Source organism: Citrus clementina, unplaced genomic scaffold (genome assembly GCF_000493195.1).
Source record: "Citrus clementina cultivar Clemenules unplaced genomic scaffold, Citrus_clementina_v1.0 scaffold_3, whole genome shotgun sequence".
NCBI classification, from domain to species: Eukaryota; Viridiplantae; Streptophyta; class Magnoliopsida; order Sapindales; family Rutaceae; genus Citrus; species Citrus x clementina.
Genome location: NW_006262339.1, coordinates 50,320,856 through 50,334,004, shown reverse-complemented (window position 1 = coordinate 50,334,004; position 13,149 = coordinate 50,320,856). Strand labels below are relative to the sequence as shown.

The 13,149-nt window shown below is 34.0% G+C and overlaps 2 protein-coding genes across 2 annotated transcripts in view; one reads left to right on the top strand and one right to left on the bottom strand.

Annotated features, from left to right (window-relative positions):
* The first annotated feature begins 1,565 nt into the window (after positions 1 to 1,565).
* On the top strand, positions 1,566 to 2,621 carry LOC18048655 (ethylene-responsive transcription factor ERF039). The gene has a single exon (XM_006445310.2). The coding sequence runs from the start codon at positions 1,665 to 1,667 to the stop codon at positions 2,451 to 2,453; it is 789 nt and encodes a 262-aa protein (XP_006445373.1). The 5' UTR covers positions 1,566 to 1,664; the 3' UTR covers positions 2,454 to 2,621.
* Positions 2,622 to 8,993: 6,372 nt separating this feature from the next.
* LOC18046868 (E3 ubiquitin-protein ligase BRE1-like 1) overlaps positions 8,994 to 13,149 on the bottom strand; it is a 10,565-nt gene continuing 6,409 nt past the window's right edge. Inside the window, exons 12-18 of the mRNA XM_024187608.1 lie at positions 12,790 to 13,032; positions 12,616 to 12,688; positions 12,441 to 12,527; positions 11,229 to 11,366; positions 10,949 to 11,151; positions 10,706 to 10,871; positions 8,994 to 10,407 (exon numbers count right to left, since the gene is read on the bottom strand). Of these exons, the coding sequence (XP_024043376.1) occupies positions 10,276 to 10,407; positions 10,706 to 10,871; positions 10,949 to 11,151; positions 11,229 to 11,366; positions 12,441 to 12,527; positions 12,616 to 12,688; positions 12,790 to 13,032 (1,042 nt within the window). The 3' untranslated portion in view covers positions 8,994 to 10,275. The remainder of the gene's footprint in view (positions 10,408 to 10,705; positions 10,872 to 10,948; positions 11,152 to 11,228; positions 11,367 to 12,440; positions 12,528 to 12,615; positions 12,689 to 12,789; positions 13,033 to 13,149) is intronic.

Genomic DNA, 13,149 nt, shown 5'->3' with positions numbered 1-13,149 from the left:
ATCAAATTCTAATTCGAACCAGAAAGCAAACAAGATACAGTCTACTGTCAAAGACAGAAAGAGATTAACTTAAAAACGAATGTGAACTGTCAAAGATAAGATATATATATATATATAGTGTGTGTGTGTGTGTGTGTGTGTGTTTGTGTATAACCCTCATTTAATTTAATCTCTGTTAATACAATACAGGCTGTAATTTAAATTGTTTAAAGAGAAAATTCTAAGGAGCAAGCAAGGGAACTGGAAATGGACTGCTTGCCCAGCTAGTTGACTCGATTGGCTATAAAATCTGGCAAATAAGCTAACAATGGACCTACTGCATGTGCATCATGTGTGTGTCTGATTGTGATGTATATTATTAAAAGCAACAATGTCCGCTATTTCTTGAATCTTCTTGTTCTTATACTCGTTGTAACATTCAACAAAATGACGATTTAGTAGATTTTATTATTCTTGACGAATGAAAATATATACGTTTATATTTGCTGTATATAAGATAATGACATATACAGTACACTGTATGAAATATATAGAGAATCGAAATTAGTTAATATTTTGTTTCATGTGTCTGTGTGTTGCATCAATTGTCTTCTTTCTCTAGTTTCAGAACCCACATGGTTCATTTTTAGTGGCTGCCCGCTTGAGATCAGTTTATTAATTTTGAAGCTCTATTAATATGACTATTGTTATGTCTGGTGATCCCATTAGTCAGATTTTAATTGGTACATTTGCAATTTATATATATAACTTTTTATTAAACCCTAATGTGTAACGTGTGGCGCGGTTCTATGAACTCATCGCAGAACTCAGCGCATGGAAAATGAATTGTATAAAATTTGAAAATTTTTTATATCAACATAAGAGACAAAATCGATCCCAAAGCAGAGGCCAGATCAGTATTGATTCAAATATAATTTGTTCAAGTTGAAGATGACACATCAACAAGCAAAAGATACTTTGATTTTCGGGTAATAATTGAATTGATAAATAAAATTAAATGGAAGAGATCAAAGTTAAAAATAATAATATAGCATTCATGAATGCAAAAATTCAACAAGGTCGCCCTTGAGAAGCAACCATGTGAAATCGGTGGTGTTTTGATGGGATGGCCTAACCATCATCGGTTAGTTATTTCAACCAAAGAAGAAATTAGGAATATTGATTATATACATGTAATTTAACACAAGGCAACAGTGCATATTGACAGAAGAAGAAACCAAATCCATTTACAAATTAGTCAATACAAGTAACAAACGAATGAGTGAAGGATGGATGGCTCTCAAAGAAAATTAATTAAGCAATATTTTATTTTTCCACATGGGTAACAAATTAGCTGACCTGTCTAGTAATAGTACCCTCTTGGGTCATATATATGTATGGACGGAACCCCAACCTCCCCAAGCTTCTTTAATATAATCAATCGTATTGCTTTTTCATTTCTTTCCTTTTTTTTTTTTTCCTTTTTCTTTTTTAAAGAAAAATAAATAAATCATTTGCTTTAAATATAGAGGAATAAAATTAGCAAATCATAACGAAGCATAAATAACAACCCCTATAATATTTTTGGTGCCAAGCCAATCAACCAGATACATACAATCAAACTGCACACATATTCTTGTTTAGCTAGCAGTGAAGCTAAAGCTTAGCGGTGGTTGTCAGTTGTGATGGCAAAAAATATCAACAACATAAACGAAAATGCTTCTCTAGACATTTTGCGGAGCTCATCCAATTCTGCGGCCGGGGGTGCAGCCAGTAGTAGTTCCTCCAGTTCATGTTCAGAGAGTCCAACCAAGAAGCCGTCAAATAATATTAATATTAATTGCCGTAGAGAGAAGAAGAAAGCCCAAAATGGCAAGCATCGGACCTGCAGTAGTACCGGCTGCTGCTATAGAGGAGTACGTATGCGTAGTTGGGGCAAATGGGTTTCTGAAATTCGCGAGCCCAGAAAAAAATCAAGAATATGGCTTGGTACTTACCCTATTCCTGAAATGGCGGCTCGAGCTCATGATGTTGCCGCTTTAGCCATCAAAGGCCGCTCCGCTTTCCTCAATTTCCCACTACTCGCTCATCAACTTCCAAGTCCCCTCTCCAAATCTCCCAAGGACATTCAAGCCGCCGCTGCCGAGGCCGCAGCCGCATTTCAAGCCGAGCCCGATCCCCTGCAGCTTCCCCATGTTCGTGTACTCTCTTCTTCGTCAAACTCAAACACTACTACTGGTACCACCAGTTTATTATCATCGGATAGTACCAACGTGAACACGCAAGAATTGACAAGCTCTCCTAATGATTCCCTTCATCTTCATCATCGGGACGATGACGATGCTTTCTTTGACCTCCCTGATCTCTTCATCAATGGCTCTGATCATCTAGGTGGTGGCTTTTGCAGCTACTTATCGACGTCAGTCGACACTGGGTTCAGGCTCGAGGAGCCATTCTTGTGGGAGTATCAGTAGAATAATTTCTTACAGTTTTATTTTTTTTTCTTTTTTCACTCTTTCTTTCTTACAAGAAGTGCTTTGACATTCACTGTGACTGACATGTCTTGTTTAAAATTTGGAGTCCTCAATTTCCAAAGCCTTTTCTTCTTTGACTCCGCTGTAACATCATATTTGAGCACAATCACAAATGCAGGACCATTATTTGCTATTTTGCTTGTGGGGGGTTTTGTTTTGCGAAACTTATGAAAATGGCTCAAAATTAGGTTTCATTCATAAAATTGTTTAATTTAAACTTTTCTTGCTTCTGCATGTAAGATGTTCTTATTCACTGCGGTAGATTGGTGACGTCGATCGCAGTTAACAGATGCAGTTGGTTTGTGATTATTTTTATGAAATAAGCTAAAATATTTGGTCCCTCTTATTATTATTATTATTACGATGTTAATCTCACAAATATATTTTCGTGGATTTTGTGCAATTGACTTAAAAGTTTATCATCTTGCTAAATCTAGATAATTAGATAGCTCATTTTACTGGAACTTTAATATGATTTTGACCGTTAAAGTCTAAAGCATACCCCATATATATATTTCAATATTTGGTGGGTATAAAGAGACTCAAAGGATGAAACGCATATCATGTATAATGGCTTTACCAGAAGCTCTTTCACTTTTATTGTAGCTACCACATTATAGATAATGGCAGTGGAATATTTTTTAGGCAACATGCATCACTTTCTCTAGCATACATTATTGGGCAAAGAAATTAATTTGGATTCCCAAGCTGTGTGGACATACATGTAGGTGCTCAAAAGAAGGTGACTACAGCATAATAATCAAACTAAAGTTGTTTTGAAACGTTTTAAAATATCTATGTTTTTTTTTTCCTCTCTCTCCCTGAGTGTGCTATATAGCAAAGCAAAGGCCCCTATAGACTCTGGAGTCTGCATTAGTGGCAAGTGACTTCAGCGTCATCATCTCCTTTTTATAATCTTTTTCTTCGTCGTTGTGGCCACACTTCATTTAGTTATTGGCCTAAAATATTTTGGAACAGACAAAAGATAAGCTCCTGCTGCTCCCTGGACAGATTTTGCTACGATTAACAAGTAATATATATTTTTAGCCACCAAAAATACCTAATCATTTTGGTTAATTTTTTGTATTATATATCGTAGCCATGTCTTTTACCAACGTTTAATTTTATGCAACTTGTTATAGAATATGTGACAAAAGAAGAGACAAGGGATGAGAATTGATTTTGGAATCTTATTAAAAATGTGCGTAACAATTCATCAATTTTTTTTTCTTTTTTTTAACAAAATGAAATTTTTTTTAAGGAAAATTATCAGTCATATATCCTTAAATGACACTTGTATCAAACGTGCTACAATATTTTTTAAGTGTATCACTCGTATACCCTAAGTTGACAAAACACTTCTGACGTCCATCAATCTGTTAACTTCCGTTAGAAAGTTAACAAAATTATGGCAAATTGACTATTTCGCCCTTGAAACTCAAAATGAGGTAAAAATATAAATTTACCCCAAAAATTAACCTAAATTTTCAATACATAATTTTTTTATTTTGTTATTAACAATGCATTTTTATTAAAAAAATATGAATTATTATATTATTAACAATTATCCATAAAAAAATATCCATATTATACCATAAAAAATTATTAACAATATTTTATTTACAATGATATATATTATACCATAAAAAATTTTAGTTGGAGCTTGGAGGAGTAGATTTTCAAAAATTTAGGTTAAAATTTGGAGGAATAGATTCAGTTGTAAAGTAGCTTTTTTTTAGCAATTATCTTATAAATGAGATGAAATGTCATTTTTATCAATATATATCATATGACATGTCATTTTTTACTAGGTAAATGGGATGACATGTCATTTTTTAAAAAGACTAGATTACTCTTATAATGTCAACGCTTGCAAACGGCAGTTAAGGGATTGGTGAACGGCAGAAGTGTTTTATCAAGTTAGGGTATACAAGTGATATACTTGAAAAGTGTTGTAGCACGTTTGATACTGGTGTCATTTAAGGGTATATGATTGATAATTTCTTTTTTTTTATTATTACATGAGACTATTGTTCAAGAGTACAACTCATATTACGTGAGATTACAACTGATATTTACAAATCAGACTATTACTGGGATTAGTTTACATAAATTCTTATGAAACACGCCCAGATTTTTACCCTCTCTAATATTCGAGGGACGTTTACTCCACTCACATTTTGAAAGGGAGAATACTGCCTTAACTCAAATTAATATTTACAAATCAGACCAAAATGAAAGTTAAATCACTTGAAAATGACACTCATTACATAGTGTGTAATCCTTAAACATGTATATTACTTGTCACGTTAGAAACATCTAGAGGCTGCATAAACTTAGGGTTTCATGGAGTTGTGCTTTATATATATGTGCAATCATTATGTTCTTGGTACCCTTGTTTTTCCCCTTAATGCTAACACGTGGTAAAATTCACATACTGAGTTCAAGATTACAATTTCATATAAAGTTGAATATTTTGCCACCATTATCGTTCAGGCTGAGCCAAAACAAACCTTGAGTGATGCGTCAGTAATTAAGAAATACGGAAAAGATTTGTTCATCGCAACTTGTGAATTCAGGCATATACAATACTAATAATAATTTTCTTTTATTGATCATTAATGTTTTCATATTAATAATAACAATAATATTTTCGTAATTGCATGTGATAATATACAACTGGACAACTTGGGTTATTAAAATTTCTGAATGATTGGTGCATGATCTTTGACGATTTCTTGCTCACGAGTCCTCCTTTTTTTCTTTTTCTTTTTTTTTGGGGGGGGGGGGGGAGCATTAAAAACTTTTAAACAAGAAAATTAACCCAAAATCTCTGTCTTAAGACATGATACGAATGAAACATGTAACATGAGGGGATCATGACTGGCCGAAGACTGGAAGAATCGAATGATGATCAGAGAAGTATTGATAGGCCAACTAATGATTAATATATTGATTTGAGTTTAAGCTTGCTGGTTTAAAATATTGATTAATTAGTTAAATACGACCTTAATGACCATATATAGTTATAACTTTGGTTCGAACAAAGAACAATGAGCTACAAGTGGTAAAAAGAGCAAAGAATCCGACTTTTGTTTTCCTTTTAAGTTGGAAAGAGGATGCATCAAATGCTTTTTTTTTTTAAAAACCAAATCATGAGATACTTGTATGCTTTTGATGCATGTGTCTCCTTACTTGCATTCTACAAAGCAAGAAATAAAGTGTTTTGATTATAATTAGTTAATATGAATTATGGTCAATATGATCTCTTACTGTAATAAACGTACAAACAAATGAAAATCATCATAAAACCCCACATGCAAATCAAAATGACTTGGAGTGTTTCAAAAACAAAATAAAGAGAAATCATAAAAAATGTCTTGACAAAAACAATGTAAAATTGAATTTACGAATATCTCAAGATCTTTTCTTTATTTGTTTCTACTTAGATGATCAGTGGACCATTAATAGTTTATACGCTTGCAAACTTATATGTATCAACTGATATAACGAAGATATCTGTCTTCACCCAATGGATCTAACAATTACAAGCACAATATATAATTACTTAGCGTACATTCTGCCTCTGATTTTGGTAGCAAATCTTATATATTAATTAATTTTTCGAGATCTCAACTACCAATAGATCAAAAGTAATAACTCTGAGCTCAAATGAGCAGGCAATTGAAACAAAGAATGACAAATGATTTTATTTAAGATCTTGCTTGATAATTAGAGCGATAATCTTACAGGCCCGCCCCCCCCCCCCCCCCCCCAACCCCCCAAAATTGACATGATTTTCTTTAATGTACTTCATTAATACATAATCCGGAATATATATAAAAAGTTTGGTTTTTATTTTTTAAAATTTTAAGAAGGACTATGTAATTAAAAAGAAAAAAGAAAAAAGGTTAGGCAATATAAACAATCCCAGTTTGCTATATGTGAAAGAAAGAGCATGTGCTAAGAAGTGTCTGAGAGTACACAGGCTGGATTACTGGAGAAAGATTTATATGCAAGAGCCAAAAAGCCTTTCACCAAAAATGAAAAACAAACGAACAAACAACAATATGTTATTTTATTTTCAAAAGTATTCATCTTAGTTGCAAGGAAAGATGCCACTAAATGCAAGGCTGATGATGAGACGGCAGATTCAAACGAAGGGGTCAAGGAATCCAAAGTTTTTCAACTTTTATGGGGAAAAAAAAATTTGAAAAGATTAGGGCAAAAACATGACACTGAGGACTAATAATCGAGCCCATGGCATGTTCAAAGTTCAACTTAAAATTCTTTACACAATAATAACTATAAAAAAGAGAAAAAAAAAAAAAAAAGAACAAGCAAACGTAAACATTTCTCACTTATTGGGTTCTCCTTTGCATTAGATGAGTATTAGAATCACTTGTCGTTGCATCCCTCTGAGAAATTCATCTCGTTTGGGACTGAATCCAGTTGACAGCAAAGGGCTGCTCTCTCCTCTTTTGGGCAATTGAATCATATGTGGGGCGCTATCGGCACCCCTCCAAAGTGCTAACATATTTACGATTTTAACCTTACTTAAAATTACATAATGAGACGCAAATGTAGTTCTATTTATTTAAAGAATGGTGCTATTGGCACACCATTACTTTCCTTTAAAAACTTCTTTTTCTTGCCGCAACCCAAAATTAATTGATGAATGCAGCGTAATTTTGAAACCCCAGTTTATTTTATGAAATTAACCTCATTACATAATGATACGCAAATGTAGTTCTATTTATTTAAAAACACTTTACGGACGCCCCAGGCCCATATTGTTAACTTTGTTTTCAATTTAGACACCTTTAACAGTTTCATATTTCTTTGAGATGACCAACAGATATTCTACTAAATTTAATTGACAATGAACAATTTGGTTCCAACAATATTGAGGGATTATGAACTATCCCGACGCAATTGAATATATATTATTTTCTGGTAAATAATATATATATAGAAGGGTGGGCACGGGCGGGGTTGAGTCGGGTTGAATAGCAATCCCACATATAGAACGGGGTTGAAAAAATTTAACCCAACCCAACTCATTATATATTTCAACTCGACCCGACCCAACCTGCATTTTTGCGGGTTGGATTGGTTGGGTTGGGCTTTGAAAAAATCTATTTTTTTTTTATCTAAACAAAAATAAACTAATTAATTGAAAAAAAAAACACAAATATTAAAATTCCTACAACAAATCTAACATTTCAAAGTTCAACAATCAAATTATTAGTACATAATTAATGGAAACATAAATTATTAGTACATAAATTTAAAGTCTTGTTTAATACAAAATATTAAATATCAAAATTTATATAATAATAATACACACACATACATATACATACACGGGTTGGCGGGTTGGGTTAGGTTAAAAATTTTCAACCCAACCCAACCCGCAAAAAAATCATATGGGTTGGTGCCCACCCCTAATATATACACATGTTTAAAACTATTTTCTCTACTAATTTACTTTCTTATGCGAGAGGCAAGACTACAAATGACAAAGTATTATATATTTGCCAATTCTTTAGAAATTACTCATAAGATGAATCAAGAATTGGCAAAAGAAAAACACAGGTTTTCTTTTAACTTATTCTTGACCTTGATATGGTCAAACATTCTTGATTGAAAGCCCTTGTTGCATTTAAGAACAAAATCAACTTAAGTCTCAATCCTTGTTCTCTCTCTCCTTTTTTTCCTTTTCCTACCAAAGCTTCTCTACCCTTTGAATTCACCCGGGAGAATTTCTTCTCTCCCCGATGGATATTTTCATTTTTTCCTAATTTTTCCTTCAGTGTTCCATTTCATTTTCTATGGATTCTTATCGTTGATTTTTTTATCCGCCCTAATATATGATGACTGTTTCCTCTCCATATATATGTATTTATTGGAGGATTTAGTTCAAAACTTTTTCGCTGTTATATTTTCATAATAAGTGTTTTTCTAAAAGATCAAATGTGCAAAGTAATAGGGTTTAGATTTAGATTGGCTCTTGGAGAAAGCTGTCAATTGAGGAAGCTAAATCATGTGATGGAGAACCTCATGAAGGACCCAAGGCATACCCCCTATTGGGGCTCTAATTTGATGGGTGCACTGGCTGAAGATGGATGATATCTCCATGATGGTTTGGAGTGCACTGATTTATCTCCCTATGTTTTAGTATGTGTTAATGGTCTAGCCAACTGTCGTTATAATAAATTTTCTCTTGCTGCAATTTGATGATAGATCTGAAAAGCTTGAACTCTAAATCTAGAAAAATACAAGGTGTAAAAAAATCAATTTTGCATTTGCAATATTTAGTAATCTCATTTGTGTGACTAGATACATTTGCAATAAAAATATTATCTATATTTACTTTGTTGGATGAATGAAAGTACTATAAAAAAAAAAGTAGGTCCACGGCTCTGACCTCTGAAGAACTCTCTTTTGCTTAAATAGACAAAATTGAAGCAAGTCTTGTATATAACACATGCAGAAGAAATGTCTCTTTTACTTGAATAGAAATATCTCTTTTGTTGTGTCATCAATTTTTTTTTTCAAAAAATAAAACTTCTAGCAATCTATCACTGGCATGTTTTTAACTTGTATTATACCAAACAACATCTTAATACCATCATATGATTATCATATCTATTTTACATAACAATGCACACAATTTTCGGGAGACTGTTCGGCAGGCAGCATCAAGATTTACAAGTTGGCCCTATCGGACCCAATTTCATGTGAAACTTGTCAATGGCCCTGATGACCCGATTATTCGTCATGCTCTCAAAGTGTTTCCTCACAAGTCCAAGCGCGTGCTTTATCCTTCATTCCACTGGATCAGAACCAAAATACAGACAAGTTTCAGTACTCACCCAGTCGACGACTCCTCCGTCCCAGTTTTCGTTCGCCTTCAAGGTATGGATGGATACATTTCTAAAGATTTATTCATAACACCATTAAAAATATTCATCACTTAGACATTGGATTGAAATTCATGATTACAATAACCAAATGTCAAGAAAAAAATTTAAAAAGAATGATAATAATAAAGAGTTTCAATTGCTACATCACCATTTAATCTGTAAGTTGTTACATCTCCTAACTAAATTCACTGTATATCTGGAAATGAACAGCCACTATATACATCACTGCTCTATGAACCAATAAAACAAACTGAGCATCTAACATATTAGCTTAACAACCAGGCAGCCAAAATTGCTGTTAATTCTCCAGACCTCATAGCTGAGAGAACTCACGAATGAAATACCTGGGAAAGTTCTTACACAACCAGTAAGGATGCTCTCTGTCTTTTTACCCTTTTTTTTTCCTTCTCCTTTTCCCTTTTCTTTGAAGCACAGCATCATAAATTTTATTTCATTATATTGTCACGCAAACTCCATGGGAATGAATCAATTCTGAAATCTGCAACTAATAAATCAAAAGATCCCAGTGGCTCCAAACAGCTTAATGAAGGGGGTAAAAACATCATAAATACAGTAACTTCAAATTATCCAAGTCACATTAACATCGTATGACCAACTAACAAATCTAAGATAATTTGCACTAGTTGGTAATTGGACAGGTAAGGCTACTGGTCCCTGTTGGTAACTCCCCCCCTCCACAAACTCAAACATAGTAATGCATTAGAGCCTGTGGGCATTGATAATTCAAACCTCGAGTCATTGCAGCAGGACACGTGCTTGAAGATTGACAAGTGCTCTTGATGAGGAATATAAGTCAGGTTCCCATTTTCCATTCAAATGTAAACAGGTTTCACGTCATTAGGGCTGAAACTTGCAGCACACCCCGGACACTTGCGATGACGACTTTCAGTAACTTTTTGTACACAGGGGTTGCAAAACAAGTGGTAGCATTTTGTAATGACAACCTGAAGGGATAGAATAAATCTTGAGTAATTTAATAGAAATGATAAAAGACAAGTCAAAGAAAAAAGCATAAATGATGATGTGGATTTGACAAGGGGAATGCAAACCCTAATCATATATATTATTTACACAACGAGAAAAATTCATGTCGTTCCCCCATGTTCAGATATCAAAATTTTTGCCCCAAAATTATGCTTTTGCCATATGGACCGTACCTATAATTCAATCATCATCACTGCCTACAAAGCTAAACTTTGAATGAAAGCCTGAATGATACCATAATTGCATCAAAATGTTTACCTCTTTTGGCCTCTCAAGGCAGATACTGCACTTGAGTATTTCCCTGTACTCTCTAAGTTCCTGTTGGAGCTCCTCAATAATTGATGACCCCTCTGTCTGGGCTTGAAGACGCAAAACCTTTCTCCTTCCCATTTCCAAGTCCTCTTCTAATCTTTTCTTTGCAAATCTGGGGAAAACAAATGATGAAGCTTTTACCTGCACCTTGAATGAATCAGAGGGAAGGTAAGGACAGTATACCATTACCTCTCTTTGACTAACTCTATCTGCAGCTCCATAAGAGTCAGTCGACTTTTATACACCTTAGATTGTGATTCTTCAAGTGACCCCCTAACTTGAACAGATGATTTTCTCACATCTGACAATCTCTTCTGTGTATTCTCCAAATTAGCTGAATTTTGAGATCTATCTTCTGCGAGTCTCTGCGCCTGGTCTAAGCAAAATCTCAACTGCACACGATGGATCAACCTCAAATTCAAAAATTTCCATGAGTCTAGATCTATTTAAAAATACCGAACAGACATACCTGGTTTTCGATTCTTGCAGCTTTCATGTCAAAGAAATTAAGAGATGCATTGGCTTGCTGAATCTCACTTTCCATCATATGTTTGTCCATGAGTAGAGCATCCTGCAGCTGCCTTGCCCTCACACCCTCTAGAACAAGCTGAAAAGGAACAGCGAAAGGGTGAGGTCAATTTCTGCAGGAGAAAGTACACAACTACCACTCTAGATATATTGTAGGTTCTTCATAAATATAATTCCCTCACAGTATTGAACAACACGAGTGGATTTATCATGCAAATTTCTTAAAGAGACAGGGACAATTAAAGATCTTGACATAATTTTGTTCAGACAGAAACCAGGGAAGATCACAAAAACAACAATAATAATGATAACCAACTCTAGTAAATACATCAATGAATTTTAAGAATTAGAATACTACAGAAAAACCAGGGAAAAAAATTCCAAAAACTTCTAATTTTGAATTAGTACTCGAGCTGTTGAAAACATATCTTCTCTCCCAAAATTCTTTAGAGAAATAATAGGGGTAATAATCTCCCACAAACATTAATAACAGTAAGTCTATTTTCCTCCCGAATTTACCAACAAAATTATCCCCTATCATTAAGAATTAAGCAAACAGACCATCAATTACATAATGAATAAAAGCTCGAAATGACTTATATTACTAATTTCATCGGCTTTAATTGTTGCCATAAGTATTTCTTAATTCTTTTTTTTCTTCCAAAAGAAAATGGATCAGATTCTATAGGATCAACCCTATGGGACTTAAGGAATGATGGAAGGGAATAAAATGAAAAAAAAAAAGAAATAAAAAAAGAAAAGCGAGGGAAAAAATAATAAAGAAATAAGTAAATAAAAATGAAGTAGAATTGAGCGGATGGGTTAATTTCTTTATCTTGATGAGTTGTAAGATAAAAGGGGACTCTGTTATTAATTGCATCAATTTTTTTATAATTATTCGACCCAATCCCCACTATTTTGATTACTGCTGGTACCAGTATCCATGTCAACCCAGGCTTCTATATTGGCCTTATTTCTAAGACAAAAATTAAGAATTCTCCAATCAAAATATTTTCTATACAAGAATTTTTCCATATCCATAATATCTGAACAGCCATTTGATCCCCATCAAAGTCTGCGTTAAATCCCTTACAAACTAATGGATGTAAACAAATAGCGCGTTAAGGACAAAAAATCAGTCAAGAGTAATTACCTTAATGTTATAGTCATCTCTTTCTGTAATTTGCTGCAATAGTTGTTGGTTCTGTGTTTGCATGTCATCATATGACTGACCGATTGTCTGAAAGAAAAAACACACTATCTCATCATAATTCATATTTGGGGTTGAACACGAGAACAAAGCTATATTAGATAAACAGGAAACCAACCTCTATCTCCGACAAGTAAGCTTCAATTTCTTCATTTTTTGACTTCAAGGCATCAGAAAGGCTAACCATATCCCTGAAACATCACGAAGGGAAATATTAAAACCTTAAATGATCAGAAGGTCCATTGGAATTGTGAAGCCCTCTCCACAGCCAATATCAAAAGCGAAGATTAACCTTTTAAAAGCTTCCAACTTCTGCCTCATGTCAGCAATTTCAGCTTCTGCAGCTGCTAGCCTTTGCTGGGATATGGCCTCAGCCTCAATGGCTGTCTTCACTCGTAATTCCAAGCTTTGCTCATCAAGAGAGGATTTTAAACTATGAACGTGAGCCCATGCCTTGTATTCCAAATCTCTAGCTGCCAAGACATCCCTGCAGGTGCAAATTATAGTAAAAAATATTATTTCAAACCATACATCAACCACCAGCAATCATCTGCAACCACCTCAACCCCCATACCCCCCCCCCCCCCCCCACAACAAAAAAAAAAAAAAAAGAAAAAAAAATTGAGAACCCCCTCATAATTCCTTGTCAAAT